At 40.8% G+C, this 14,964-nt stretch overlaps 1 protein-coding gene across 2 annotated transcripts; it reads right to left on the bottom strand.

Annotated features, from left to right (window-relative positions):
• Positions 1 to 1,284: 1,284 nt before the first annotated feature.
• On the bottom strand, positions 1,285 to 14,241 carry PARP11 (poly(ADP-ribose) polymerase family member 11). 2 transcript variants are annotated; one of them, XM_041460623.1, is made up of 8 exons: positions 14,031 to 14,241; positions 10,674 to 10,802; positions 10,455 to 10,575; positions 9,119 to 9,194; positions 8,114 to 8,186; positions 7,896 to 8,026; positions 4,098 to 4,249; positions 1,285 to 3,676 (listed from the first exon to the last, which is right to left on the bottom strand). In XM_041460623.1, exons 1-8 carry the CDS (start codon positions 14,097 to 14,099, stop codon positions 3,363 to 3,365), a joined length of 1,065 nt encoding a protein of 354 aa, XP_041316557.1. In that variant the 5' UTR covers positions 14,100 to 14,241; the 3' UTR covers positions 1,285 to 3,362. The 2 variants fall into 2 exon arrangements, with proteins under 2 accessions (XP_041316557.1, XP_041316559.1); XM_041460625.1 differs by lacking the exon at positions 14,031 to 14,241 and adding an exon at positions 12,154 to 12,172.
• Positions 14,242 to 14,964: the final 723 nt, after the last annotated feature.

Raw genomic sequence — 14,964 nt, 5'->3', positions numbered from 1 at the left:
AGGGAGGCAGGGATGAGAACCAAACCTGGTCAGTCATATTAACTGATAAGAGCATGTAAGGGTGCGAAAGGTTATTTCATCCTGCACTTTGGAAATGGTACTGGGGGATCAGACTGCAAGGGGTGCAGGAATCAGTGGAGCTGTACACACCCATGGGGTGGGGGATGAACAGGGGAAGGCAGAGTCAAGGAGAACAAAGGGGCTTAACAGAGAGGGGCACAAGAGAGGCCAGCTGGCTTTAAAATGGGACAAAGTATTCCATCTGTCAGCCCCCATAGTATTTTTTGTGACTTGTGAAGAGTAGATGGCTATACTGGAGTAGGCCTGTGCTGTTCTGCAAGTCTGGTGCTTTGGACAGTGCCTAAAAATAGTTACAACATTGATGGACATTTAGGTCACAGGAATTTTAAGACTGATATGTGCTCATCTTCCTGAAAGTAATTTTCAGTATGTAAACTGCACAGACTCACTTGAGCCTTCCTGATATGATATTCTGTGCTGATAAATGTTTAAAAAGGGTGAGAGTTGTCCTCAAGACGCCAGCTGAACTGGCATCCAATGTAGTCCTGTATTTTAGTCACCAACTGCAGCCATCACATGATGTATCTCACATCTAGCTTGGATGCGAGTGTACTGGGACGTGTAGTAAAAAACAGAGCTGTATCCTTTTTTTCTCCCCTTGGATTCTAACAAAAACAAGAGTTTGTGCAAACTGAGCCTGTAAATGAACTGGAATGCAGAGAGATGCTCTCCCAGACTGCTCTGGATGAAATTATTTCCGTTCAGCAATAACTGAGTACACATCAATTGTAAAAAACAAAGCTGGTCCAGGAGGCCAGTATGAGCTGATCTTATTTTTCTATGTTATCCTGAAGTACTGTGCTCATGTGAAAACATGCTGTCACAAGAATAATTTAGTAAGCTCTACCTCAGGTCAAGACAGCTGAGAGAGTAGCATGCCCTCTTCCACAGGTGTAAAACCAAAATGGAGAACAACATTTCACTACATGAAACAGTAACAGAAAGTATCAGGTTTCCTTCCCCAGAACCACATCAAGATCCCTTCTCTTTAACACTCTAGAGGCCAAGAAATTATTTTCCTCCCTTTCTCACTGCTCTTTTTATTAAGCCCAACTACTTCCTGTATTGGCTACTTGTACAGTTCTGGACTTTGCTTGCAATAATAATCACTCTCCCCTTGCCAGAGAAAGGACAGTTATTTTACAGACACCTTCAATAACAAAATTCATCAGCACAAAAAGCAGAACACATTGAAAGAGGAGGTAAAACTTCAATTGTGCAGTAAGATTAAGATTGTGCCATTCAATTCAAATTAAGCAGCAAACAAGACACCATCACACAAACAATCAGAAAAGTCTCAGAGATCAGTAAAAATGGTGGTATTTTGTGTCCATGAGGCGCTAAAAATGAAACTTCAGTTTTCTTAACTAAAAACATCTGTTTCAGAAGAAATAAAACACCAAATCAAAGGAACAACAGCACATGTATTTGTCAGTTTCACAAAATGTATGCTCTGTAGAACATTGTGTAATAATAAAAAGGATTCAGTAATACACAAATTCCCTGTACGATTTGCTATTATTTCATACAATGTGGGGAACAAAGTGCCTTTTGCAGAGCTAGTGTAGTAGTGAATCAAACACAAATCATACCTACAAGAGTAGAACCTAGAGTTCCCAGCTGGGATCAGAAATCATACTTCCTAAAATAAAGGAAAATGCATTTTAGCCCTAAATGGTTTAGGGACAGGAAAATTGCCACGAAATTACAAACAGAAACAGATAAACAACTAGTGCAAGATCCACTGACAGACAACGGTAACAGCACGCAGGAGAAGGAAGAGATATTTGTGTCCTCAGTTACAATGCCAGATATGTCATCATCTTCTGCTTCCAGTTCCACCGGTTTAGTACGACTTTGAACAGACCTGGTCATGCCAGCAGCTGCAGTGCCTTTAAATGCAATACATTTTAAACACAGCCTTTGATCTAAAAAGTCCATTCACATTTCTATAGCAAATGACCACAGATCATTCTATATCTGCCACACTTATATACTGATTCTACAGGGACTTGTTACTGGCCATAGCCAAAGAAAAAGCCTGGAAAGGTTTCAACTTTGACTTTGCCCATTAGTGCTACTTAGGTCCTTTAACAAAGGACACTAGGGACAAATTCCATAGCAGATTGTTCACACAACAGTGCATTTCACTGTAACAGCCCCTTCCTCAGCCTCTTCATGTGTTTAGGTTCTCAGGTTTGTTCTTTACCCAAATATTGTCTCTTTTGCTCTTTCTACATGTGAAAAATACTCTTCAACTTTACAACCATACCAGTTTTGAAAACCTGGTGTACACAAATGTTACTGAAAGCTCTCTATTGTACTGTTTAAAAGCTAAAGGATGGCATCTTTTGAAATTTTCCTTGTTAGTTTAACTGTATTGTTTACAGTTAAGTTAATCTAAACATTGTCTTCAGTAACACCAAGTATATCAGCACCAAGTGGATCTTAAAACTGACAGACAGGAATCACAGCAGCTCATGAATACTGCAATAAGATGGCAAAAATTCCATAGGATAAGAACTAAGAAAGGCGTATGGAACTGCTGATATCCCAACAGTGAGCCCAACAGTTACATACCAAACAACTAACAACCACAACAACTTTATGGGCCTCATTTCCATCAAAACCAAAGGTCAAATCCTACTGCAATGGCTTCGTTGTTTTCCCAGTATATAATAGAAGCTCATAATAAAATGTACATAAAGTTAAACCTTACAGCTTCGTTGAACTTTATCTGGAGGAAACTGATGAAGGAGCTGTAGATTCTTTTTCTTTTTTTAGGTTTAGAATCCAAACTAAGAGACCTCCAAACAAAGTAACATGAACTACAGAACACAGACACACACACACACACACATAGCCACGTCCCCTGGGGTTTTGCTGTTGTTGTTCTTACTTTGTTTTATAGGCAATCTTTATAAAAGATTAATTTCATCATATGCATACTATATTAGAGGCATATTTCTAACCACTTTTAATATACTTTACAAAATCAAAACATAAATCTTGCCTTTGAAAACTTACCAATGCTCAATGTATTTAAGGCTCACTAAGCAACTTCAGATTTGTAATAGTCTACATTTGAAAAATGCATTAGTAAAGTTTACAGATTTTTAAAAACAGTTCACCAGTCTCTCTTAAATATTTAATAGTTTCCCTCCTCCATAAATGTATGCCAGCTTTTCTTTCACCTCTCTTTCATGCATCGTTTCTATGTTGTTGTCTTTACAAAAGGAACAAAAGTATCCAAAAAACCACAAATAATACTCAGTTCAAACTTAACAAAATTCTATTAAGTACTCAGGGTAGATTTGGTTGGCATCAAAGATGACAAAGATCTTTGGGTTCCAGGTGTTATCCACACAGCTGTCATACAAGTTCACAAAACTTCCATCTTTTGAAGGAGGCCTCATGTATTTTGAATCACCACCGATATAGTCACCAGTTAATACACGAGCAAGAAACATGACTTTATCTGGTCTGTGCAGATGGGGCTGCAAGTTCACACCATGAATCTGGAAAGTATCTCCGTGCTTCATGCTCTCTTTGCAGAAATGGCTGGAATATGATGCATCTCTTGCAAAATAAGTCCCTTTCAAATAAAAGACAAAGAAAATTTGATGACATTCTTACCATGATAGTTTGACTACCAGAGCATAGCTATCTGCGTGATGAAAAATGACAGTTCTTCTATGTTCATTAGGAATCCTTTATTTGTCGTTATATATTATGACAATATGACCAAATATTTTTAGTGTGAACATTTTAGTAGAGAGATTGTCTTGTGATCAACACTGCTTTGCTGGGCATCCCTTCCCCATGCTCCCTGGCCCTACCAGCCAGTTGTGACAATTACATTCCTTGCATCCTTAATTACACTTGCCATAAAAGCAGAGCTGTATTAAAGAGCTCTTAGGTAAACACAAGGCATGTATCACAAAGTACACGCTACAGGGAAGACTTAATGTTGAGCTGTTAACACTATCACTGTTGCATGTGACAGCAATACTTACCTTTTCCATACACAGCAGCATGCATCCCATTTATTCTCCAGTCAAAGTTATGAATACATATTGCTTCTACAAATTCATTACTGGTGCCATGAAACAACATCTGCTCATTAATTGTTGGGACACCTCTTTTCTTCTTCAGTTGAGCTTTTTTCCTACAGAAAACACAGAATAAATGCATAAATAAGCACATAATAAATAAATAGTTGTACAAACACACTAAATTACTACTGTGAGAACACTGCTGAGGGTACAGACCTAACACATTACACTTTACAAGTACCTAAATGACCCTAGTTTTTAAACACGTCGGAATTCTTAAGGTACATATTTAGAAATCACACATTTCTGAACGCCGTAGGACTATTTTCCAACACAGTCTAAGATTTTTAAAAAAAGGTCTTCCTACACCAATTTTATCAACATTGTTCATGTGTTATTAGTGTGGTCATTTTCAGCAGATACATTTTTAAAAGAAAGGTAGTTTTGCAAATTTTGTTTCCTCCCCCTGCTTTACTGTCATGGTGGAAGGGATACAAAATCGGTAGATTACAAATCACTATTACCTAGGCAAATCAGCCCAGGTAATAGTGCCTAGAAACTGATCTAAGAGCTAGTTATGCTGAACATCTGAAATTTCTTCAACCACGAGCCCTCTGTTGTTGGCTGTTGATCTCTGACAATATACAAATGTAGCCTCAAGTAACTTCTTTTGAAACAGGGGAATGGAACAGATTTATAGAAAAAGTGAATAATCAATCAAAAGATGTTCTGTGACAGTCCTTTACTATCTCTGACCAGTTCATTTCATAAAGCCAGTTTAGAATCGTCATTAATATGAGAACTACTGTAAGAGGCAAATGTGTTCCCACCACTACAGTGATGCAAGTAACCATTCAAGCAATGATCAAATGTAATCCCTTATCTTATTAAACAAAGCAATTTTTCAAAACCATAAAAGTTTAAGTGGCAATTGTTCCTCCTAAGCAGTAAAATATACTGGGCACACTGGCAAGCTGGTTGTGCAGAATGCAGAAATGCCACAAGAGGACACTTTGGTAATTTGGAACAGAAATCAAGGAGTCCAACTGTTCTAAAAAGCATCATCTTAGCACCTTGTACAAGCAGTGACAAGATAATCCAGTTCAACAAAATTAACTTGATCCAGCACTGTGAAAATTCTCGTTCAGCCAATTCACTCAATGAAAGGTAAAACCTACAGCAAAACCCAGAGACATGCACTTTGTACCTATGTAAGCACAAAAGCTTTTTCTAAAACTGGTCAGCAATCTCACTGACCAACACCTTTTTTCACTTGTTGTACTCCTTGACAACTCCAAACTGAAATGCTAAACTAAGCATCATCCTCTTTTCATCTTTCCTACCTGAGGCACCAAAAGAAGTGAATTTGGAATGCTGGAATACCTATTTCTTTGTAATATACTACCAGGCAATAATTTCTTCACCAGTATGTGCAAGCCTACAGCACTGTCATGTGGCCCAAGGGCAGGACCCAGCATTTCACCTTATTGAACCTCACAGCTGGACTCAGCCTATCAATCCAGCCTGACCAGATCCCTCTGCAGAGCCCTCCTGCCCTCCAGCAGATCCACACTCCCACCCAGCTTGGTGACATCAGCAAACTGACTGAGGGTGCCCTTGATCTCCTTGTCCTGATCCCAGATAAAGACATTATACAGGACTGGCCCCAACACTGATCCCTGGGGACCCCCCTGGTGACCAGCAGGATGTAGCTCCATTCACCACCTCTCCCTGGGCCTGGCTATCCAGTTTTTCACCCAGCAAACAGTGCACCTGTCTGAGCCACGAGCAGCCAGATTCTCCAGGAGAATGCTGTGGGAAAACAGTGTCAAAGGCTCTGCTGAAGTCCACGTAAAAAATAAACTGCAGCCTTTCCCTCGTCCACAGGGTGATAGGGTCACCCTGTCATAGGGGGTAAGGTTGCTCATCAAGCAGGACCTGCCTTTCCTAAATTTATCCTGACCTGGCCTGACCCCTGGTTGCCCTGCACATGCTGTGTGATGGCACTCGGGATGAGCTGTTCCTTGACCTTCCCTGGCACTGAGCTCGCTCAGCCTGGCAGGTCTGTAGTTCTCTGGATTCTCCTTCCAATTCTTCTTGTGCATGGACATCACACTTGCTCAACCACAGCCAACTGGGACCTCCCCAGTGAGCCAGGACTGCTGGTAAATGGTTGAAAGTGGCTCAGTGAGAACCCCCCCAGCTCCCTTGGTACCCTCCAGTAGAGTCCATCCATTCCCATGGACTTGTGTGGGGCAGCAGGTTCCATTTTCTCTTGAATTATGAGGGCTGCATTTTGCTCCCCACTTCTGACTATCAGCTCAGGGCCTGGGTGCCCAGATAACAACTGGTCTTAGTGCCTTTGTTGCCTCAGCCTTTTCCTCATCCTTTTTCACTGTTTCGCCCATATCCAGTAAAGGATGGAGATTCTCTAGAGCCCTCCTTTAGTTAATGACTTATTTTAAAAAATATTTTTGCTGTCTTTTACATCAGTGGCCAAATTAGGTTCTAGCTGGGCTTTGGTCCTTCTAATTTTCTCCCTGCAAAACATCTCAACATCTTTTACTCCTCCTGAGTTGCATGCCTCTTCTTCCCAAGTTCATAAACTCTCTTTTTTGTCTGAATTCCAGCCAGAGTTCTCTGTTCATCCAGGATTATCTCATTCCTCAACTACATGTCTTTCAGCACATGGGGACAGCCTGCTCCAGAGCCTTTAGGATTTCCCTCTTGAAGAGTGTCCAGCCTTCCTGGACTCCTCTGTCCTTCAGGACTGCCTCACAAGGGACTCTGTCAAGCAGCCTCCTGAACAACCCAAAGTTTGACCTCTGGAAGTCCAAGGCAGGAGTTCTACTGATCCTCTTCCTTACTCCATCAAGAAAAAAAAGGAAACTTAACTAGAACTTGGGTAACGCTCTTAACCCTTAACATATGTAAGGAATTTCACTTCCTCACACATGTTGATATAGCTTTAAATTAACAACAAATTACATATCTTTAAAAAAAATCATGTAACTTATGCAAGATTTTAGTATACATCTGGTTAGTTATTTCCTCACTCTTTAACTTAATCTAGATTATTTTATTAGAGTAAAACATCTTTAAACCTTCTGATATGCACTCCTTCCTACAAGATACACAAATAACTTTTGTCAAGTAGAATTGCTTAAGACTGACACCAAAAAATAAGTGGATACCAAACTGGGCACTTCCTACTTCTTCCAGGCCAGCAGAATGTGAAGAGGGAAAAGCCAAGAACTTATAAGAAGGTTTTGCAGGACATTAAACTTAAAAGAATTGCATAAATATGTGTTCATTAGACACTTAATTCTGTCCTAGGATTCATAAAATTGAGAAATTTAACAAGACTGAAATATTAATTTGCTTTGTTCAGTAAAAATTAAAATAATACAAGTCTCTCAAGGAATCATTTTACAAAAAGTTCATTTTTGTCTCTTTACTCCACTGTAAGGATCATGGGCATCTACACACAGATATTCTGAACACCTTAAATACATTATCTATGCTACAGCTTTATCTAATGCATTTCTACAAGTATTAAATTTCTGTACCTGTAGAAGCTACACAGTCTTGAAAATGAAATTTTGAATAAAATAAATGACAAATACGAAAATTTTTAGAAGTTAAAAAGTAACAAAAATTTCATTAATAATAAAAACAATTAAACATATTTCTGCTGTATGACTTAAAATTTTTCTCCATTAACAATCCTAAAACTGTTGGGTTTAGAAATAATCTCACCTGCAAAAAAACTCCCACAAGTCTAGATTTTGTATTCTCTTAATTCTTTTAATTCGGTGGCTATCCATTGTTTTTCCAAAGAGACTAGAAACTTCATTATATTCATTTGTTTTCTTTTGCAAGGGAATAAGCTGGAAAAAAAGAGGTTAGTGCGATTTCAATTCGATGCATTATTTCTTTGTCACACGGTTTTGACCAAGCTGCATACCAACTCTTACCTGGTATGGCTCCTCAGTATTTACATTCTCCCAGTGTGAAGGCATAGGGATAGCCTCATTTTCACAGATGAAACTTCAAACAAAAAAGGTAAAAGCACATCACTTCAAAGACATGAGGCATTTTCTTCTTGTCAAACTCCTGCTCCAAACAACACAGTATGCAAAAAAAGCAAACCCCCATGAAGTTTATACAGAACTACTAAAAAAGAGTTGTTTAAGCACATGCACTACATACACAGAAGCTCTTAAGCCTTAAAACTGGGACTAAAAGAGGGAATCTCCTGAAAGTAAAAAATGTCACCACATGAAAATAAGAGTGCTGATGTAATTGTTCAAAGAACAAAGCAAATTGCCACATTATTGTATGCACTATTTAGCAAATATCTACTGAAAAAAACGTTGACACTTCAAAAACACAGTCTTCTTGAAAGTCAGTGTAAACAGATTGCTACTACATTTCTTATGACAAATGACAAATTTCTTTTTGAATGTATAACCACACTACAGTTCAGAACTAATTTTTTCTCAGAAACTATTTGGGGAAAAAAACCCACATATCCCATGTACTCAATTTCACCTGTGATAGTAACACTCAATTACTATAGCATAGCTCAGTTTATTGTTAGTGATTCCCAGCTTTACATCTAATGAATGATGAAATGGTAAGAAACTGACAATCTAAAGCAATTAGACTCATAAAATAATTATTACAACACAATTTCTTAAACTCCAAGTAATTTTAGAGTAAATGAGTAAAAAATAGGCGCAATATATAACTCACTCTTTTTTGCTATTACAATAATACTTCTAAATAATTTATGGAGTCAATGGATTCCATTTTTTGGTGCTGCTTCCCTGCAGCAACTCTGATTCAACAGGTATTCAGAGCAAGTGACTCCAAAAGCAAATAAATATAAACAAGAAAGATAAAACATTTTTGTTTCATGTTACTTAGAAGAAGCAGGAATAAAAGAAAAATAAGGAGTCTTCCTCCTATTTCCTTACCTGAATGAATTGATTGCAAAGGGAGCTCGCTTTATTGGACGTTGTTTAAGGGTAGTTAGGTTGATTTGTTTCATCACTGAGCATAAAACAAGAATTAGGAAGAAATTTTTGGGAATTCATCTGCAGCATATGAAACATTTAAGTATCATTTTAAAAAAGAACATTACTACACCCTAAGCTACTTGACAGGAATTCCTATTTCAACAGTAACAAATCAACATTTTCAATAAATGTTTCTAAATGCATTGTCATTTATATGAGTTGGAAAAATGTCCAAATATTGACATACAAAACATTTATTTTTAAAATATCCATCTAGCATTCAGCCCCACTGAATCACAAGCAGAACTTCCACAGACTTGAAAGGGATGACAAAGAATACACTATCCTTAGTGTAAGACATCATGGCCTAAAGAGTGACATAAAAACTGTTCCTTAACATTTGCTTATAGTGCAATGTTTTTATTCTGGATGCAAAACAGTTTTTTATAAAAAGATATTCCAACACAAGTAAGCATAAAACTCCTTGTATTGTCAGATACCACCTTACTGCCAGTATATTGCTGTTTTACCCAGTCCCCACTTTCTGTATTTGAAATATTTTAAATATTAATATGTATTTTGGAATACGTATTTATATCCTTAATTTCCTATATTTAAACATATAGCTGTTTTGTAATTTAATCAGAAAATCCATTAATAGAAAAACTAAAAAAAACCTAAAAACTAAAAAAAAAGTTACTAGAACACACCTGTGAACAAAGAAGAGATTACATTTATAATTAGTTACATACATTAAAAACCTGTAATACTCTGTAATTTACATGAAAAGCATAAGGAAGATCTTACAGTCTACAGTAAATCCTTTTGCCTATCTCCCTTTATTCTGAGAACAGAACTGGCTCCAACTACCTGCTGAATTATTAAATCATTTTGATGCCAGTATTTTGCAGGAAGCCTCCTTTACAGCAATGTTTCTTATACAGAATGAATGGAAGAGGTTTTCCAAGCTTACACGCAGTTGCAAATTAGAGAAAAAAAGGTTCAACCTTCCCAGTTCAAGAGATGTATCCTACATGCCACATGCAGCTGGAGCAAGTAGTAGGAACTCCAATGGAGTGCTATTAAACCAAACATGCTACTTCATTAATAAACTACACAAAAAATGCAACAGGGCAGCTGTTTCTAAAAACTCCTGTGTACTTTCCAGTAAAGAAGACATTCTTAATAATGTTTTCACACCAGATATGAGGACGATAACCTGCTGACTGAACAAATGTGCTGGTGTATCTGAGACCTTCTATGGTTTAAATTCACTCTTTGGCAAGACACATACCTGAAAAGTCCAGCGTGTAGTTAAACTTTGCAGTGGTAAAAGACAGAGATCCATGGGGATCTGTTCGGAAACTCCTTTCGATATCTTCACTGCTGATGGAGCAGTGACTGTTTGAGTCAGTCTTCAAAATAAAAGAAAAAGCACATTAAGACAAACTCAGCCATAGGTAATTTGATGTATGGAATCCATCAGAACCAATGTAACTTCATAGGTATTTACCTGAAACATATGCCATTTACCACACTCAGCCAAATAAAACCAGCCCCACTGGGTATCAGAGGTGTCCATGTCTTCAACTGAACTTTCCATCTTTGCAAACACATCTTCTGATGGTCCTTGAAGCATTTCCTGAAACATTCACACACATGCACACAAATAAAGTTTAGAGAAATTTATAAAAAAAGCAAAATAAAGTGCATTTGCAATAACTACCAAAAAAAAAAATCCCATCAGGCTGAGGACTGATCTGTTCTTTCTTTTCCAGAGAAAAATTCTCAGTTCACTGCTTATCCAGCATTATCCTTTAAATTAGTGAAACACTTTCAAAAATTGTCTTAATTGTCTGTGAACTGTGGCAGTAAAGGCAAGAGCTATAGGCTTGATCAAAGAGAGGTGCTAAATTTCATACTGATGGTTGTAGGATCAAGGCCACTCAGAAATATACAACAGGCTCTTCATTCATACTTCTCAAGAATGAGATGTTGGGGTTACCGCCAACAGCTCGATGGAAACACCTGCTAGGTACTCACCAGCAGTGAACAAATCAGACTGGAAATCAACAGTTGTAAGAAAAAAAATTAAAGCTCAGACAAAGAATACAATTATTTAACTGTGCAAGACCACAGTAGGTTATTCCTTCACACTGCATGAAGAATAATTTTCCCCCTAATGCACCCACTTAAAAATGACACAGTAAAATTCCTGATACTCTGTACTTGTATTTAGAGAAAAGGTTCACACCAAAAGCAAGACTGGCTCCCACACAAGCAATGCCTACCACAGCTGGGGTTCTGAAGGATGGAAGAAAAAGAACTGAGGAAAGCATACAGCAGAGGTCTACAAAATCATGACAAAACCAAACAGGGAATAAAGAATCACACTTTCTTCTGACATATGGAGGAGACACCTATTGAAGGTTGCACATGTCAAGTTCAAAGTAAGTGAAAAAAAAACTTCATGAACCAGATGGCAACCTATGGAATTTTTTTTCATGGTATGGTGTGGATGCTGCAAATTTATGGAAGTTCAAAAAGCAGCTAGACAAGTTTAAGTCTACCAAGAGCTACGCCAGAATACCTTCAGAAGAACAGTCCCTGCCAGGATTCAGCTCACTCTTTGTTCATCAATAAAATTCTGAAAACTCTGAAAGTGCTCACCTCTATTTACATGTATTTCCTAATGTGTCAACTTTCTGCAACAACCTTCCCAAGCAAAAATTCTACATAAGTTTCAGGGAATATATCAGTGAAAAAACTTGCCCCACACCCAGAAAAGGTCAGCAATTCAGCCACTCTAACTGTTTAAGCAAAACACTTTGGCACTCTTCCCAAATATGTCCTCAAGTTCACTTTTTCTTCCAAGAAGTGAAACAACACCCTCCAGCACAAGTCAAACAATGTGCAGTTAGTATCCTGGATGCCTCAGTTGTTTCCTGGTCACTCCAACCCCGAAAAAATAGAGACCTGAAGAAGAAAAATACCGGAGACTAAAAGTAGGCATCCCCGTTCTGGCCAGTGCTTCTGGGGCAGCAGTTCAGAGCAGGAGGCACTTCTGGCATCCCCCATTGTTCCCAAGCTAGTTCTATTTCTGTAGTTGTTTGGGAAAAAAAAACATCTGAGAAACCTCTTTGTGATAATAGCTAGAGGCTGTACTCTAATCATCAAAAACTCCAAAGGGTTACAAAAATCCAGATGCTTAGAGATCAGAGGAATCATAAATGGATCTCCAAAACATCACCAAACTGCAGAATCTGAGGGCAAACCTACTTCAGTGAAAATGAAAGCCTACCCAAGGCTCCATGTATGGATTGCTGCCTCAAGTTCAAGCAGCACTATACAAAAGGTTCATCAGCTGCACAGAAAAAGTATTTTGAAAGAGATAAGAAAACCATTCTCTGCTGCAGAGGGCATCTGTCAACATCTCTTCTATTACCCACAGCAACACAGCCACAGAGCCTACATTCCCTTGGTGTTAAAAGCACAACTGGCCAACATCTTTTGGTGAAAATCTTTCACCTTCAATTTGATTCAATTTGATTCTTCCTCTTGGATAAGTATCTGACTATGTCCTATCCCACTGAGAGCAGGCAGAGGTAGGCTGCCCTTCTTTAGAGCTGAGGAAAGCAACTCAGGTTTTTCTTGGTAATGTTTTGTTTCCTCATGCTCCCATTAAAATGGTGAGCTCAGCTCCTTCCCAGCATTAGTTCAGGGCCTTGACTCTGATCAGTCAAACCAATGATGCCTCTGGAACAAGAGGACATGCCTTTACAAGCAGAGAAGGCATGATTATCTGTGCTTGTCCACACACTTGGGAGTCCTCCAGGGCCATCTCATTATGCTCTCCAGAACAAACCATTTACTAAGGAGATAGTTATTCCCATGGCTTTCAAAAATATTACAGTCAACCCACATATATTACCCTTATCACAAAGCCTAGGGTAAGCAGGTAGATTCCAGCATATTTTAGAAGCATGGAGGAAACACCTGAAGGCATGAATATGTAAAGCCACAAAAACAAGAGAACAGTTCTCAAAGGTGACACAAATCCAAAACGTTTGAAGGAATTACTGTTTAATTCAAAATCAAATGCACACCATTTATAAGCATTAGGCAGCATTTTGAGAAGGGTCTCAACTCCCACCATTAGCAGTTTCTACTGGTCCAGGAGCTACCAGAACAGCTCAAATTAAACAAATGTCTTAGGAAAAACATCCTCCTAAACAAGAACAGTTCTTGTTATGCGCTGTGACTGAATGGCTTTACTACTACTGGCCATGCACTTCCTCTTTTTTCCAGAAATACCTCATGTTTGACTGATATACATCCTTTACGGTGTGTAGACTCAGAGAATGCTTTGGGTTAGAAGAGAACTTTAAGATCATCCGGTTTCAATCCCCCTGCCATGGGCAGGGACCAGGTTGCTTCAAATCCCGTTCTACCTCGACCAGGCTGGACCAGATTGCTCCACATCCCATCCAACCTGGCCTTGAACACTCCAGGGATAGGGCACCACAGCTTCTCTGGGCAGCCTGTGCCAGGGGCTCACTCCCGGCTGACAACAAACACATCAGCATCCCAAAGGATGACTCTGTCTGGATTCCTGTGCTGCCTGCTTCACCTGGCACATCGTGCTTTATTGCCAAAGGCTCTTCTCCCTGAGAACATCGACTTGGGACGAGTATCCTGCTGGGAACACAGGCGCTGCTAAGGGAATCTCTGGCTCTTCCTTAGAGAACACGACACCTGATTAGAAGGCTTGCCTGAGGGCTTGGGAGGGGAGGCGGAAGGGCCAGCACTAGCACCAGTAGGGGACACACGCTGGAATGACAATGCCCTTCCCACCTGCGCCCCCACGCACCCGCTCCGTGCTGCCGGGGGCCGCCGTCGCAATCCCACCCGTGACCGCACCCTCCAGGGCCGAATCCATGGGCGCTCAAGGGCACGGCCCGGCGACCGAGCACGGAGCCACTAGCGCTCCATGGGGCGCGCAGGCCGCTCCCACAGCCCCGGGGCCGCCGCCTCCCAGCGCGGAGCCCGAGCAGGCAGCGCGGCCTGCGGGGCGCGCGGGGGGGGGCCGCTCCGCTCCCGGCGCTTCCGTTACCGGCGGCCGCGGAGGGCGGGGCCAGCGCCGCGGTGGCCGCGCCCCATTGGCCCGTCGGGGGCGGGCATGCAAATGAAGGCGGGGGCGGGGCGGGGCGGGGGTGGAGCCACTGTCGTGACGCGCGGAGGGGACGGGGCGGGCCCGGGGCCGGCGGCGGCAGCGGCTGTGCTTGAACCTGCGGTGGTACCGTGGAGGTACCTGTGCCGCTACCTGTGCCGCAGGGTCGGCACCGGCACCGCCTCCAGCCCCAGTGCCAGGGCCAGAAACAGCCCAAACTCCTGTCCAGTACCAACAGCAGTACCAGGCCTAGTTCCCGTATCCGTACCACTGCCTGTGCCGGTACCGGCAGCAGCACCAGTCCCTGTTCCAGCATCAGTCCCTGTTCCAGCACCAGACCCAGTTCCGAAACGAGTCCAAGTAGCTGTACCAGTACAAACACCAGGCCCAGTGCCAGTGCCAGTTCCGTGCCAGGCCCAGTACCTTTACAAGGCCCAGCCCCGTTTCAGCATCAGTCCCAATTCCAAAACCAGTCCAAGTACAGTACTAAAACCAGTACCAGTTCCAGTCCCAGTGCAAGCACCCGTACCAGCAGCAATCCCAGCTGCAGTCTCACTGCCAGTACTAGTGCCGGTATCAATCCCAGTTGCAGTTCTGGTACCAATAGCTGTTCGGGTACCTCTCCTGTAGCTGC

The sequence above is a fragment of the Pyrgilauda ruficollis genome, unplaced genomic scaffold (assembly GCF_017590135.1).
Source record: "Pyrgilauda ruficollis isolate IOZ18807 unplaced genomic scaffold, ASM1759013v1 scaffold146, whole genome shotgun sequence".
NCBI classification, from domain to species: Eukaryota; Metazoa; Chordata; class Aves; order Passeriformes; family Passeridae; genus Pyrgilauda; species Pyrgilauda ruficollis.
The sequence above is the reverse complement of the archived record's forward strand: the minus strand, read 5'-3'. Positions and strand labels throughout refer to the sequence as shown.

Coding starts and splice junctions, on each gene's coding strand:
- PARP11 (XM_041460623.1), bottom strand. CDS start 14,099: ATGGATTCGGCCCTGGAGGGTGCGGTCACGGGTGGGATTGCGACGGCG. Junction 10,576..10,673: donor GTAAATGGCATATGTTTCAG/GTAAATACCTAT, acceptor TTTATTTTGAAG/ACTGACTCAAACAGTCACTG. Junction 9,195..10,454: donor CTACACGCTGGACTTTTCAG/GTATGTGTCTTG, acceptor TTTTATGCTCAG/TGATGAAACAAATCAACCTA.